Here is a 14,778-nt window from a genome sequence, read left to right on the forward strand (position 1 = left end):
CAACAGAAGGACTTTCTGTAGAGCTAGAAGTGGGTTTCATTTGTGGCTGACTCCTAAGAGCTATTAGTTTTATTTTTTTTTTTTTTTTTTTTTTTTTTTTTTTTTTTTTTTGAATGGCTCACAGAAAAAAAAAAGCCAACATTAGAGAGGTCTTCAGTCTTTGTGGTTAAAAAATGGCAAGTCTACTAAGACTGGATGATGTGACCCCAAGGCAGATAATTGCCTACCCACCCTCTTTAGTTTCTTATTTTGTTTCGTATTCTATTTATTCTTTGAGAATTTCATACATGTATACAATGTATTCTGATCATAGTCACCATTTCTTCCCCAGTTTCTCCCAGAGTGCCCCAGTACACCCTCTTTCAACTTCATGCCCCCTTTTGTTTTAACGTATGTGTATTTCACTGGGATCATTTAGTATTGCCATGTGCATTCATTGGGGCCATTCACCAGAGCATGAACAGTAGTCACATGACCAAGGACAAAGCTCGAATCTTCCTTCCCTGGTAGCCATCAACTACCACTCGGGGTGGGGCCCCTTATTCTTCATGTAGTTTGGAAACAAGATTTAATCTCCTTTCCTAATAATAGAATACAAGCATATTGCCAAGGTCACTTAAGCCTTGTGGGTAATTTATTAGTCATGGATCCAGTTTAATGGCATCTGTAATGGCTATGAGAATTTTTAAAAGTATCCATGGGTATTCAATCAAAATTCAGGGGACAAACACTTCCCTGTCGAATAGTATAGAAGTGTTTACAGAACTGCTGTGATCTCTCTCTCCACCTTGTGAAGACAAACCACAGAGAAAAGATTTCATCCCTGGCACGTGTAAAAGCATCCTACTGGAACTCTGACCCACTTACCTCACTTCCTGTGACTGGCTGTGACTAGTTACCCTGAATTGGTGCATCAGAACCATCAAACATGTTAACCGCTGATGCCAAGGGACCTGCGACCCGCACTTGTGTATATGTTTTGTGTAATTCAGAGAACAAACAGTAACTGGGGTGTTTGGTTCTTGCAGCGCTTTTTTGTCCTGGATAATGGAATGCTGAAGTATTCCAAGGCGCCGCTTGATGTAAGTAGCTCGCAGGACATGTTTCACAGATTGATGTAGAATTCTGCTTGAAGTGAGTAAACACGGTAGCTGTGTAAACCCTGCGCCATGGCTACCGGCTTTCTGCATGTCTGTGCCTGTAATGTTTAACAAGCTACCGACGGCATGTTCTAGAGAAAGTATGCTTTATGCTTATACTCAAGAGAGCATAAAATCTCAAAGTTGTGCATGAATATTTAACTGTTTTTTAAAGCAGAACTTCAACCTAAAAGTGACATGTTAACAAAAAAATCACCCTTTCTCTCCTAGAGAGAAAATCCTGAACATTTTTTTTCTTTTCACCTTGAAATAAATTCCGTGATCTTTGCTTTTTGAGATTTAAAACCCTCCTGTTCTTGTCAAAAAAACTGTCTTTTGTACTTAATTTGTGTTTCATTCACTTTTTTTTTTTTTTTGTCTTGAAAAGCCCAACTCATTCCAAACTGCTTTTGCTTAATATCTAAGCAGTAGTTTGCTTTGCAAATCTCAGAGTTTCTTCCTTCCTACCATGTGATGCAGGGAGATGACCAAGGGCTTAGACTCGGTTTTGTCCGCCCCTCTGCCATGACTGGGCTCTGTCCTCGCTCAGCCAAGGACAGCCAGGAGAAGGGGCTGGCTGGTCCCTGACCTCTGGTCTCAGCTGCCCAGTTCTGCCCCAGCAGCTGTCTTGCAGCTGACTCATGGGTGTTCTGGGTCATGGTTCAAAAGTTGACTTCGGTTATTTTGGGGAATCCTTGCCATTGGCTTATGGAGGAGATAGGCGCTAAGCAATCTGGGATTAGGGAGATCTGACATTATTAGTTGTGTCCAAAATAAGAGTAAGATGAGCAGTGTCACATGCTGAGATTGATGTGAAGTCATTGGCAGATCCAACTGTCCTTAGCGCTTAACTGTTTTCTCTTAATTAAAAAGAATGTATTCACCCACTTTGCATAGGTGAGTTGCAATTTACCTTAAGCTCATCTTAGCTCAGAGCAGACCCCCCCCCCNAATACAACCTCCGGCGTGTTCACCGATCTGTTGATTTCAGATCCAAAAAGGAAAAGTGCACGGCAGCATAGATGTCGGACTGTCTGTCATGTCGATTAAAAAGAAAGCTCGGAGGATAGACCTTGACACGGAAGAGCACATCTATCATTTGAAGGTGAAATTGCTTTCAGCATCTGGCGTTAGCAGGGGATGTGATTTGCCTGCACCAGTGGCAGCCAGGAGACTGTTTCCACAGCTGTCTTCCGTTGCTCCCTGATCCAGGTGAAATCCCAGGACTGGTTTGACGCTTGGGTCTCCAAACTGCGCCATCACAGGTTGTACCGTCAGAATGAAATTGTGAGGTCGCCGAGAGATGCCAGTTTCCACATATTTCCTGCAACTTCGACAGCCGAGTCCTCCCCAGCTGCTAATGTCTCTGTTGTGGATGGAAAGGTATGACTTTGCACTGGGAAAAAAAGTCAGCCTGGAAATTGCTTAGAACGTTATCCATGCACATCCCTCTGTCTACTTTGGAAACATCAGAAAGAGAAGTTTCCTTTTATGATCTTAGACCCAGGAAACAAGTGATGTGGCCACTAGTGTTAAGCACAAAGATGAGGCAGATGTGTGAATCACCAGAAGAGTTTCTTTGTGATAAATGGATGGCATTATTTTTGTGTGGCTTTTTAGGGGTATTGGGAGCAAACATTTGTTTAATCGACATCTGGGAATTCTTGGGTAGTAATAAAGTTACCCCAAAGTTCTGAAAATGAATCTTTATTTTCTTGTTTTGAGCTGTAACGTATACATGACCCAGAGCTATAATGTATACATACATGACTCGCTTCCCTTTGGAGTGACTACCATTCAGCTGTAGAGGGAACAGCAGGTATCACTGGTGTTCCAGTGAGCAAGTACATTAGGTATATGACAGCCATTCACCTCTAATCTGTCACAGAGCCAAGTTCAGACACTGTGTTTGCATGTATACAAGTGACGTGGCCATCCCAGGATCTGGCACACAGCTGTTTCCAAAACCAGCACCTCCTTTCATTAAACCAAGGACCCGACAAGAGGCGCTGCAGGTCCTTAGGACGGAATAAGATTCATCGTCCATGTTGCAAAGAAGCTGGAGGTAGTTCTTGTCTGAAAGTCAAGGTTAGGAGAACAGGCAGAGAAGCAGCTGTTTCCGTGTGTGATTCAGTAATTGGGTTGCATTGCAGAGGCCTGCTGTAGCTTTATCCCTGGTGCCCCAAACTGAGGTTGGAGACAACTGATTGGGCTAGCAGTGGAGAGGTCCTGCCTCCTCTGTACTTCCCTGGGAGTCTACACAATACCAGAATTACATAGTTTCCTCTCTACATAGCATTGGAAAACTTGACAGGGGAAGAGCAGACCTAGCACATCAAACTGACCGGAACATTACCGTACTGGGTTGTTATTTGTTGGAAAGTAGTGTGTAAGGTAAACCCCATTAATTATATTTCATTGTGAGACTTCATTGTGGCCTCATTTCTGCTAAAGACTCTTTAATTACCTTTCTCCCAGGAATTGGGTTGCCCTAAATACCAACCAGTTCTGAGATGGAAGAGAACGAGCCAGGAGGCCAGAGAGATTGGGGATTTGAGAACTTAGAGGTCCCCAAGGTAGCCGCCATATTTCTCTGGGCCTCATGAGTTTTCATCAGAGGCCAGAATGAATCCCAGTGTTAGTCCAAATTAAATGAGAACTGTATCTCAACTAGATCTTTGAAAAGAAAACATAAATTTTTAATTCTTTGGTTTTTCCAGCTTCTGCCTGTATCTTTGGCACAAAGCATTGATAAAAGATGCATTATTTCTGTCCCTCGCCTGACTTATTAAATAACTTGGGTGATATCTGAGATTGGTGGACTGAAACCAAATCCTTCCCCACTGTTTTCTCTGGAATAAGAAAACTCTCCAGCTCCAGTTTCCACAAAAGGTCCATTTCTCCAGTTGCAAGTGGCATAGCTAAGAGCTCAGACTGGCTGGGTGATTTCCATTACATTTATCAAAATGCAGGAGAGAGCCTTTTGTCCTTCTTCTTACCTCCCACATATCAGATTATGAGGCTCCTGAATGTTAATTGGTTTGTGGTCCTATGTGGGTAATAAATAAGACTGGGTTTGCTAACTGTGCATTATTTATTTCTTAATAATTTAGAAGAGACATCATCAGTTGTAATTGAGTATTAGGGTCAAATGTGAAGCTTTAAAGCCATTTTGGGCCCCTGGGGAAGGAAGTTTCTGTTTAATTTGCTGTTTACTGTACATATCAGCATCTGCATATTTTGCTCTACTTTATTTCACATAAAAATCCTCTTCATAGCTAAGATGAAAGGATGGACTATCCAGAGACTACCCCATTCGGGAATCCATCCCATCATCAGCCACCAAACCTAGATACTAATGCTCATGCCAGCAAGATTCTGCTGAAGGGACCCTGATATTGCGGCCTCTTGTGAGGCTATGCCAGTACCTGGCAAACACTGAAGTGGATGCTCACAGCCAGCTATTGGATGGAACACAGGGTCCCCAATGGAGGAGCTAGAGAAAGTACCCAAGTACCTGAAGGGGGCTGCAACCCTGTAGGTGGAACAACAATATGAACTAACCAGTACCCCCTGAGCTTGTGTCTCTAGCTGCATATGTAGCAGAAGATGGCCTAATCGGCCATCACTGGTAATAGAGGCCCCTTGGTCTTGCAAACTTTATATGACCCAGCACAAGGGAAGGCCTGGGCCAAGTAGTGGGAGTGGGTGGGTAGGGGAGCAGGGGCGGGGGGGGGGNATAGGGAACTTTCGGGATAGCATTTGAAAATAATAATAATAAAAATAAATAAATAAATATATAATGACAAAAAAAAGAAGTTCTGTTAAAAAAAAAATCCTCTTCATAGGATAATCTGTCAGCTATAGATAAGTTGACAGGAAGGCCTTTTATATAGACTTCGGAGTGTTTCCGAAGCATCGTAAGGCTGTTTGGTGGTGGGTAGTGAACTTCAGAATCATGCGAGGGTAACAAGATTTTGAGCTGATCATTAGGGCACAGAGAGCTCCCACAGAGAGGTCCTAAGCCATGAGTTGAGGAGACCGTAGTGAGGATACTGGATCAAGAGGAACTCAGAAGTAATTTCAGGACGGGGTTCCTGAGCTCTTGGGTCCTCGTGAGTCTGGGCGGCGGCTGCTGTTGTATTTAACAGCACTGTCTTCTTCATTGGATGAAACAGGTAGCATTAATGGCGTGTGGTGACTGAACATGAATTCAGCCTCCGCTGTGTAAGTTGTATGCTTCATCTCCTTGCTTGTAGATACAGCCCAACAACTTTCCATGGCAGTCGCCGTTACCATGCAGTAACAGCCTCCCTGCGACCTGCACAACTGGGCAGAGTAAAGTGGCAGCCTGGCTGCAGGACTCAGAAGAAATGGACAGGTGTGCAGAAGGTTAGTTCTGGCCCCTGTGGGGTCTCAGGAGGAGACCCCAGAGCTGATGTTACAAAGAAAACAATGCAGCTTCCAGTCTCACCTCTCAAGGGACCCGGCCTTCCTTCTTAGTTATACATTTCTAGATCCTTGTCTGCTCTCTAACCCAGGCTTCTCAGCTGCCAGTTCTCCCATCTCCTCACAAGTAGCTCTGAGCTTCTCCCCTGCCTTGGCTTCTATGTCTTCAACCTTTTCATCTCTTTACAAGTTCCTTCTCACTACCTTCACCTGTCCTTTGGGGCCCGAAGATCCTTCCAGTCTCGTACTGGTGCTCTGCGCTGCCCTTCTCTCTGGCTGCCCTCCATGCTTCCTTCTGCTGTTGTGTTGCCCATGGATCAGGATATCCTGTTGCTATGTTCTGGATAGCACAGAAGTAAGCAGAAGGATCCAGGGTGGCATGTCTGGAGTTCCGTGTGACTGGGGTTCCACTGTGGATAGGCCTTTCAGGACCTGTCCATCCTTCTCTGGGCTGCTTAATCTATTACTTTCCCCTCCCCCATCAAAGCCCTTTGATCCACGCTTTATCCACTGGCCATTTCCATTCTGAAACAGTTTTTATTTGACCCACAAACCTGACAAAAAGCAAGGGCAATGTAGATAGTATTTAGTAAGTCTCACCTGATTTTTTTTTTTAGATGCTCTTGAGATACTGTAAGCATTAAGTTTGTTCTTTTATGATACTATAATAAAAACAGATGTTATGTAACTTTTTATTGTTTTCACTTAGACAAAATAAATTAATGATCTGTGTTAATCTTCCTATACCCTCACCATTGGGTTAACTCCAAATTTGCATTTCCTAGACACCAAGCTCCCAAACTTAATCCACATGGGAAACTATGATTTAAAGGGGATTCTATATTCATAATCATGTCCATTTGACATCCAACTAGAGTGTGTGCCTAGGCTGTATTCACCCCATACAGCTTCCAGTTGTGGAAGGAGACAGATGACTTTCAGACAGCACTGTAGCTTCCTGCCATATTTGGCGACCACCCAGGCTCCACTGTCTGAAGGCCAGCTACAGAGGGGCTTCCTCCCTTAGCCCAGCCTCTACTGCTGGAAAAGAAGAGCCAGGATTCAAACTCAGACACTCTTCCGGTAGAGCATTGGTCTGAATGTAGTGCCCTGCCAGCTCTCCTGGGTTCCACCTTGAGACTGTATGGGCACCCGGACTTCATGTACGCCAGTGCTTATCACGCCTAACTTGCCTCCTTATTCACACAGTCTTGTCCTGTACTTACCAGCCTTTCATGCACGATCCATTCCTGTCCTCTTGTTTCTGGTGGTCACATAGTCTTCTTACTGCATGACCCATTATCCTGCACAATTAGTTCATCCTTCTCAGAGGCCCATGGGAAATGACCACCTGTGAGCCAGTTTGAAGACCCATGCCAATACTCAGAGCATATCCTGTGATTTTCAGCCATGAGGCATAGGTAGTGTTAACTGTCTGCACTTTGTGGAGAGAGAGAATGAAATCCATAGAGGTTTAGACATTTGTCCAAAATTATAGAGCTACCCTGGTGGAGGGGATGGGATTGCAGTCAGCTCACAACTGACTGGTCCCCAGAGCTTTGCTCACTGCAGAATGCCCCCTCAAGACTGGTAATTCTTAAAGTAACTCTGTAATCACCCCCGGTGATTCTTCCCTGGCTCTAAGGTGTTTCCCCAAAGTGCTTATCCCAGCATATAGCAGCCAGTGTGTTCAGCAGTCTGGCCCTACCTAGCCTTTCAACCTTGCCCACTTCTGAAGACTCAAGCAACTGTTGTTCTATGCATTCACATATGTCTATCTCTGTGCCTTTGGACAGGCTCTGCCCAACCTGAAGTTCCCTCTGTGCCCTTCTCCACCTTTCTGTTTGGCTGAATCATTTCTGTCAATTATCTAGACCCTGTGGGGGTGTTGTGGGGGTTTTGTAAATCTGCTCTCAAACCATGAAACAAGGAACACTCTCTTTTCTCCTAATCTCTTGCTGCACTTAAAAAAAAAACAAAACTATACTGATTATTTTCATAGAACATGCCTACTACTGAGATGGGGTTCAGTTTTTTTTAAAAAGGAATATTTCATATTTATTTTTTGGCTAAATTTCAAAAGATGTAACATTTTATGAAACCCCCTTATATGTCTGATGTACAGTTCCAGCAGTTAAGTAGCTGTCTGTTTCAGACTTGCATGAGTCCAGGCCTTAAATATATGGATAAATTGCTTGGCTCTTAGGGAGTATTTTTTTCCATAGAGATTAAATTTAAATTACTAAAACTCCAGTAGATTTTGCAGGAGTCATTCCGACACACGATTAGTGGGCTGGAGAACAGATATGTTCCACTGAATGTTACTCTTCTGTTTCTCTGAACTTGACTTTGCCTCCACCCCAATTCCAGGCAGCTACCTGGTAAATCATTTTAGAGGAGCCAGTAGACGGGCTCCTAGGAATAAAACCACAAGCCTACCAAACTCCCCAGAGTGTCCATGAGATGAGGGTGGAACCATGGACACACAACAACTGGAAGTGTTCATGTGATCTACTCTCTGAGTCATAGTTGGTAAGAAACCATCTCATTGCCAGCAGCACCCATGATTCAGGCCCAGAGCAAGGTATGCTCTGTTACCTGTCCGTATCACCATCATGTAAACATGGGTATCCTGTCACATTTACCACATAGTGGACTAGGTCCCCTTTATTATTGTCACCTCTATTCCTACCCAATTCGAACATTTTTGTCTTCATTAGATCTTGCACACTGCCAGTCAAACCTTGTGGAACTTAGCAAGCTCCTGCAAAACTTGGAGATACTTCAGAGGACTCAGTCAGCGCCTAACTTCACTGACATGCAGGTAAACAAATGTAACAGCTGCTGGTAACACTATATCAGATCCTAACTTTTCCTGTCCTATGAAGATGCAAGGTGACACTCAAAAGGGAAGTTACTATTAGCAGGCTCACGTTATGATATTTACAATAACGTATAGTTTATATTCTGGAGTTACTTATTTAATGTGTATGTGTGTTTACCTACTTGTATATGTGTGCACCATGTGTGTGCAGTGGCTGTGCAGTCCCGAGGAAGGCATTGGATTCTCCTAGGAGTGATAATAGCTGGTTGTGAGCTGCTTTGTGGGTGAGGGGAATCAAACCTGTGTCGTCTGTAAGAACAACTGCTGAGACATGTCTTCAGCCCCCGTGGGATTATTTGTAATACTTTTGAAGTTTGGTTTCAGATGTTTTACACTGAAATATATACAGACTCTCGTAAACATATTTGTGTCAACTCCCAGTTCTCTTTTGTATTAACAATGATGGCTTTTGAAGTTTAAGTTCTAGAACTTTCAGAAGTATGGCTGTCTTTTAATGTAGAAAAAAAAAAAGTACTCACGGCCTCTAATCTTGTTCTCATTTTTGCACACTAGAAATATAACTTTCACAAGTGAGTTGTAGATGTCTTGGCTATTAGTATAATGTCTTTCTCCCTTGGCCTGTTTGCTTTGGGGTTCTAACGATTCCTTACTAACTTTCTGGGCTCTTTGTATGTGTGATCGTCTGTGTGAACTTAATAATTCTTTGTTGCTTTTAACTATTTGTGTAATGTAGGCTAACTGTGTAGATATTTCAAAGAAAGACAAGCGGGTCACAAGACGCTGGAGGACAAAAAGTGTCAGCAAAGATACAAAAATTCAACTCCAGGTACAGCTTTTGCTTTGCCATTCCTTCTTTGCATTTCCATTGAAAGCGTTGCTCTCTGTGCCCATTCTGTATCTGCCCCTGGGTGTGAGATCGCAGGGATAGCTTAACTGCTTGAAAGATTGTTCTTTTGAAGAGTTGTGCTATCTAAAACATGAACTAATTGTAGGTAATTGGGCTTAAGTACAAAAACCTTGTAAAGTAACAATGATCCAATTTGGTCACTCAGTAGGATTTCCATTCTCAGTTCTAGCCTTTGAAACATTAAAACTCAGACAGAAAGCCATTTTAAAATCAAAATTGGAAAGCCAGTGAACAGTAATATATGCACATTTATAGTGTCTCAGGGTTAGAGGGCTCTTTTATGGAGGAACTTTGTCCACAGTTTTATCAAGGCCTTGTAGGTTAAAGATCAACACACCCAGGTGTTACTGTGATTGCTGTGACTCGCTGGCCTCATAATTTATACATTTCTGTTAAACTTTCTGGACTTCACTTGCTCCTGCTCAAGTTACAGAATTAATTTAATGATCACTGAGTTCTGTCTGAACTCTAAAATTCTATAATTACAAAGGTAAATAGTATCTGGCCTACAACAGTCACTGGAACCAAAATCTCCATAGCTCGTGATAAATTTACCTAAAATAAAAATTTTAATTGCCATAATTGTATATTTTCAAATATGATCCTCTTAGGTTATTACATTTTGGTGACATAGAATGCCTAAAACCCATGTCATAAATCGTATTACTCCTAAATCTTGACAAGAATCTCTAGCAGTCTTATCTTAGCTGCGTAAGATGATTGCTTACCCGCCAATTAAAATTATTAGTCAAGTTCATTTTTAAAAAATTCTAATATTGATGCATTTAGATATTAACACAAAGTAACTGTTTCTCGCTGTTCTTCCTTTTCCTCTGAATGATTAACAAAATTCTCTGATTCAAACGGCTTTAATGACATTCTTTGTATTCTCACCCTGAATGTGTCAATAACAAACTGCTAGTGTGCTTCCTAATCTGGTGTAATTCATGGTAATTTTTCATAAGCACTTAAATACAGTGTTTCTATTTAGAATATCTGCATTCTGTGAATGTAATTATGTGTGTTCCTTTGAGCAATACACTTTTGTGTGTTTCTCATTGTGTTCATAAAATTAGTGCTATGGGGGAAATATGCCAGATGATTCTACAAGAAACCCGCAAGATGGTCGTTTGTTTCGAGCTTACGATTTGTCTTGTTTTCAGACTTTGTATTCATGTTCTCATGACTAAGAGAGTAGAATCATCTTTGCAACCAGAAGAACCTTTTCTTCAAATAAAAGAATTAGGGACTGTTAGTACGCTAAGAACATCCCCGCTTCTGATCGATACTGTTTCAGTTGGGTTGTTTAATGCATGCCTCTGGACAGATTCCTTTCACAGCCACTGTGAGTGGACTGACTGGCTCTCAGCAAGTCTGAACACAATACCCTTGGCTGTCCATGGAGCCAGGACTCTTACCACAAGCCCACATGGCCCATTTTTCCCCTTTAGGAAGCAGAGTGCAGCTCTGGTTAATAAATACGCAGAGAAATCACAAGGATTGTTTGAGTCATCAGAAGGCATTGGTGCCAGAACATGCAGATCTTTGAGTGGCTTCTTTAAATTTCTCACTGTTGTCTTGCTTTGTTGGACCAAGGAGTGACACAAGCGGCCTCGTGATTCTTACTTAGATGAGGAATCTGAGATTACCTCATCCATGCAGTCACTTTACATTTTCAAGAGGAGCAGATGCAGTTTTCAGTAGCAACGTAGACTTTGGATAAGCTATTAATCACTCCCAGAGAGCATTTACTTCCACTTGGACTTAAAAGTATGTGTCGTTGGCTGGAGTGCTGCAGAATTTGCTCTCATTCCCCTTGAACATTTTCTGTTTGCTGAAGGCAGCAGGTCTTCCAGGAGTAGTCAGAGGTCTCTCTGACTAGAGCAGGGCTGGACCTCCTTCAACATGCATACTTAGTGGGGATGAGTAAGCTCACCCAGCAATGTCTGTAAGCAGCAGAAATATCCATACTCAGGAGTCTCTTGCCTACAGAAGGGCAGAACATTTATTTTTACCAGAGTAAATTAGAGACTTCTCCTCATCCTAGCTGTCTTTCCTTCCCATGTTCAAAGCTGTTTGGCTATGAGAATTCCATCTTAAGGATGCCACGTATTTGTTTGGAGGTCCTTGTCATCCCACTTTCCAGGATGACCACTATCAAAGCCAACTCGAGAGATTCTAGCATCGTGAGAACTCATTTTCTGTTGTTTATCATCTAGGTCATTAGCCAGTTATGAAGGAAGCCAGGCTGTGTGGCAGTGGTAGTTGGCCGGCAATCACTATTGATGTTGGTATTGTGTGGCTGAGCTTTTCACGTTCATTTGCACATTCTGTAGTAGTTGTCATCCTGAAAGAATTAGGAAATAAATTTTAAAAAATGACTCCAGGAAGTAGAAATGAAGCTAGAACATGAAACATGTGCTCTACCAGAAGGTAGAGGGTGTGTGACTAGACTTCAGGCGGCCCAGGAGCTGCTGGGCTTTCTCTTACATGAAGAGCTAGTCTTTGATGACCCACAGGCCACCGTCTTCCAGGCACTGGTCATAGGGGCAGCAGCTAGAATGTGGCTCCGGGTCTTCTGGGTACCACAACCGGGTAGGAGCCTGTCCCTGCTGATCTGGGAGAACTACAGGACTACCCACCCAGAACCCCCCTGACTCCCTCAAGCCCGATTACCAGGAGTTCTCCCCAGAAAGGAGCCTGCCCTATTAATGGGTGGTAGAGGTGGCAAATATTCGATGACTTATTCTTGCATAGGGTAGATGGCTCACCTTACTTGACCATGAAGGTTAAATATGACTCGTTTGGTCATAGATGTGATTGGATTGCTTTCAGAAATCTCTTGTTTAACTCATGGAGTCAGCTTATGTCTTGAAGGTCCTGTGAGGATTATCTTTAAAGAATATAGGCATTTAGGTCTCCCAAACTTTGCATTGTCTGGTTCTAATAAGGATCTCAGTAAAGCTATATAGTCAAAAGTGCTACAGAAGAGAAATACTGTGTCCCTGTGTCATCCATAGAACAAATTAGATAATAGGTCCAAAATACTGGAGGGATTGTATAGAATAGAAAGAAGTACATAGTAGCTGATAAGGTTATCCATCATTCACGTGAAGCTGCCCCAGTTTCACATCCCACAATTACACTGACATATGAAGACAGGGTCTTCCTTCATACATTACATGTAGAGATTTTGTGTAGAAAATAAATTACGTGTAGTGACATACATAAATATGCAAAAGATTTGTGAAGTAAATTATGAAAGTAATTTGGAAAATTTAAAAGAGCATCGGGGATGTGAGAATTCAAAATATTTGTCATTCCAAACAGATGAGAGTAGTCGTGATAGAGTGTGTGTGTGTGTGTGTGTGTGTGAGAGAGAGAGAGAGAGAGAGAGAGAGAGAGAGAGAGAGAGGCGGGGGAGAATATGAATTTTCGGGTTAATATAAGAAATCTTACTTTAGCTAACTGGAAATGGAAGTGTTGTCCTCCATCTTGAAGGCTCGGGGTCTGTGACATTGAGGTGGCTTTGAAGGATGAGCAGGAAATGCAGTTACTTTTGGGTGTCTTTAGGTTTGTGTGTAGGTACACGTCACCAAATGAAACCTGTGTTCTCTCTTGGATGTTCAGAACTGGTGCTGTGAGGCACTGATCCCACTCTCTGAGGCACTTGAAGGCTCTGCAGCTTCCCCACAACCCCAGTCTAGTGGGACTGGCCTCGACCACGGGAAATTCTAGCACTAAATCCCTGCCAGCAGACTTTGAGGGTTTAGTTGGGTGTTAAAGAAACCTGTTTCTCTTCCTCTTATTTTTTTCCTCTGAATATGATTTTATTTAATCTTTACATTTTTTATAATCACTTGCCCCAAAGCTTGCCTGTTTTCTTCTCTACCATTTACTAGATGCCTTCTGACCTACTACAACATGTCATCATAGTTTTAAAAAGTGATGTGCACGTTCCTTTCACTTTAGAATGGCAGGCTTCTTGCTATTTCATTAATTCATAGGAGAGCTCCCCATCTGCTCTTGGGGTAGGGATTATATTCAGAAAGTAGATTCACAGTGTTTGGGAGGTCTGCACTGAGAAGATCTTTCTTCTCATTTCCTCGTGGCATGAGTGTCCCTTTGACTTGTTTCAATGCTAAAAAAAATTTTTTTAAAAGAAAAGTCAATTAAAGTTAAAACTCTTCTGTCTGATTATCTTTTATTCCCCCACAAATCCCCTTGCCTTCACCCCTACCCCATGTTTTTACCCCCTTTTCTTCTCCCATTCACTGTCAGGAAGGGCCACCTGCGAAGGGCCAGTTCAACACAACTCGGCGCCGGCAGAGGCTAGCAGCAGCAGTGGCTACAACAGTGAGTGCATTTCCATCTCAAAAGAGGAACTGTGTGCAAGGGTGACTCTGCTGTGATGGTGCCACCAGCATGTGGTGGGTCACCTGTGGCCTACCCCGTTGACATCACTTTCAAATGCCCTCTGGCTCTCCTTGCATGGCAGGAATTGGACATGGGTGCTGGGTTTTGAAAAAGAGAGCTAGTCCATAATCCTCTTCTACCATTATTGGAAGAATGGATTGAAACTCAAGTCTAACTGAGTTTGAGAAACTGAGTATGGGGTCCCGAGATGGTAGAATTTTTTTAAATGGTGGTATTTCATTTATTTGTTTTTCCAACTGATGCCTGAACCTTTGCTAACTAATTTTTGTTTTTCTGAGAAATGTCACGTTACTACAGAAATGAGTTATTCTTGTTTGTGTGTAGCAGTATGACTGCTTGAGGAGGCAGCGTTTTGAGTAGAAAAGGCGGATTTTGATGTCATCTCTATAAGACTACCTGAAATACATGTAGCAAGGGAGATTACGGTCTAGAAAGAATATTGGCCTGAAGACTGGAAAATATAGTGTGGAAATGAAAAAAACCGTGAAGTTAGTGTCTAATCTATATATAGAGGGGTATTTTTACTCCTAAGAGGCGAAAGAAGATAGAACATAGGTAAGGTGAAGACCCATGACTCTATTTACACTGTGAAGTAGAGCACCTGATCACAAGATAAAAGTAAGCCATTCAGGTAGTGGTGGCGCACGCCTTTGATCCCAGCACTTGGGAGGCAGAGGCAGGCAGGTTTCTGAGTTCGAGGCCAGCCTGGTCTACAAAGTGAGTTCCAGGACAGCCAGGGCTATACAGAGAAACCTTGTCTCGAAAAACCAAATATCTAGATAGATAGATAGATCGATAGATAAGATGGCTCAGTGGTTAAGAGCACTGACTGCTCTTCCAGAGGTCCTGAGTTCAATTCCCAGCAACCACATTGTGCCTCACAACCATCTGTAATGGNATCAGATGCCCTCTTCTGGTGTGTCTGAAGACAACAACAGTGTACTCACATACATTAAATAAATAAATAAATTATTAAAAATAAAATAAAAAATAAGAATTCA

At 42.5% G+C, this 14,778-nt stretch overlaps 1 protein-coding gene across 8 annotated transcripts in view; it reads left to right on the forward strand.

Annotated features, from left to right (window-relative positions):
• Osbpl6 (oxysterol binding protein like 6) overlaps window positions 1–14,778 on the forward strand; it is a 190,511-nt gene that overhangs the window by 136,307 nt on the left and 39,426 nt on the right. For 6 of the 8 annotated variants that reach the window (XM_021195072.1, XM_029536029.1, XM_029536030.1 and 3 more), the window contains 7 exons: window positions 1,029–1,082; window positions 2,131–2,244; window positions 2,352–2,522; window positions 5,399–5,531; window positions 8,309–8,412; window positions 9,167–9,259; window positions 13,622–13,696. In XM_021195072.1, coding sequence (XP_021050731.1) covers window positions 1,029–1,082; window positions 2,131–2,244; window positions 2,352–2,522; window positions 5,399–5,531; window positions 8,309–8,412; window positions 9,167–9,259; window positions 13,622–13,696 — 744 coding nt within the window. The remainder of the gene's footprint in view (window positions 1–1,028; window positions 1,083–2,130; window positions 2,245–2,351; window positions 2,523–5,398; window positions 5,532–8,308; window positions 8,413–9,166; window positions 9,260–13,621; window positions 13,697–14,778) is intronic. The other 2 variants (XM_029536032.1, XM_029536033.1) reach the window with 2 other exon arrangements.

The sequence above is a fragment of the Mus pahari genome, chromosome 3 (assembly GCF_900095145.1).
Source record: "Mus pahari chromosome 3, PAHARI_EIJ_v1.1, whole genome shotgun sequence".
Classification (NCBI taxonomy): domain Eukaryota; kingdom Metazoa; phylum Chordata; class Mammalia; order Rodentia; family Muridae; genus Mus; species Mus pahari.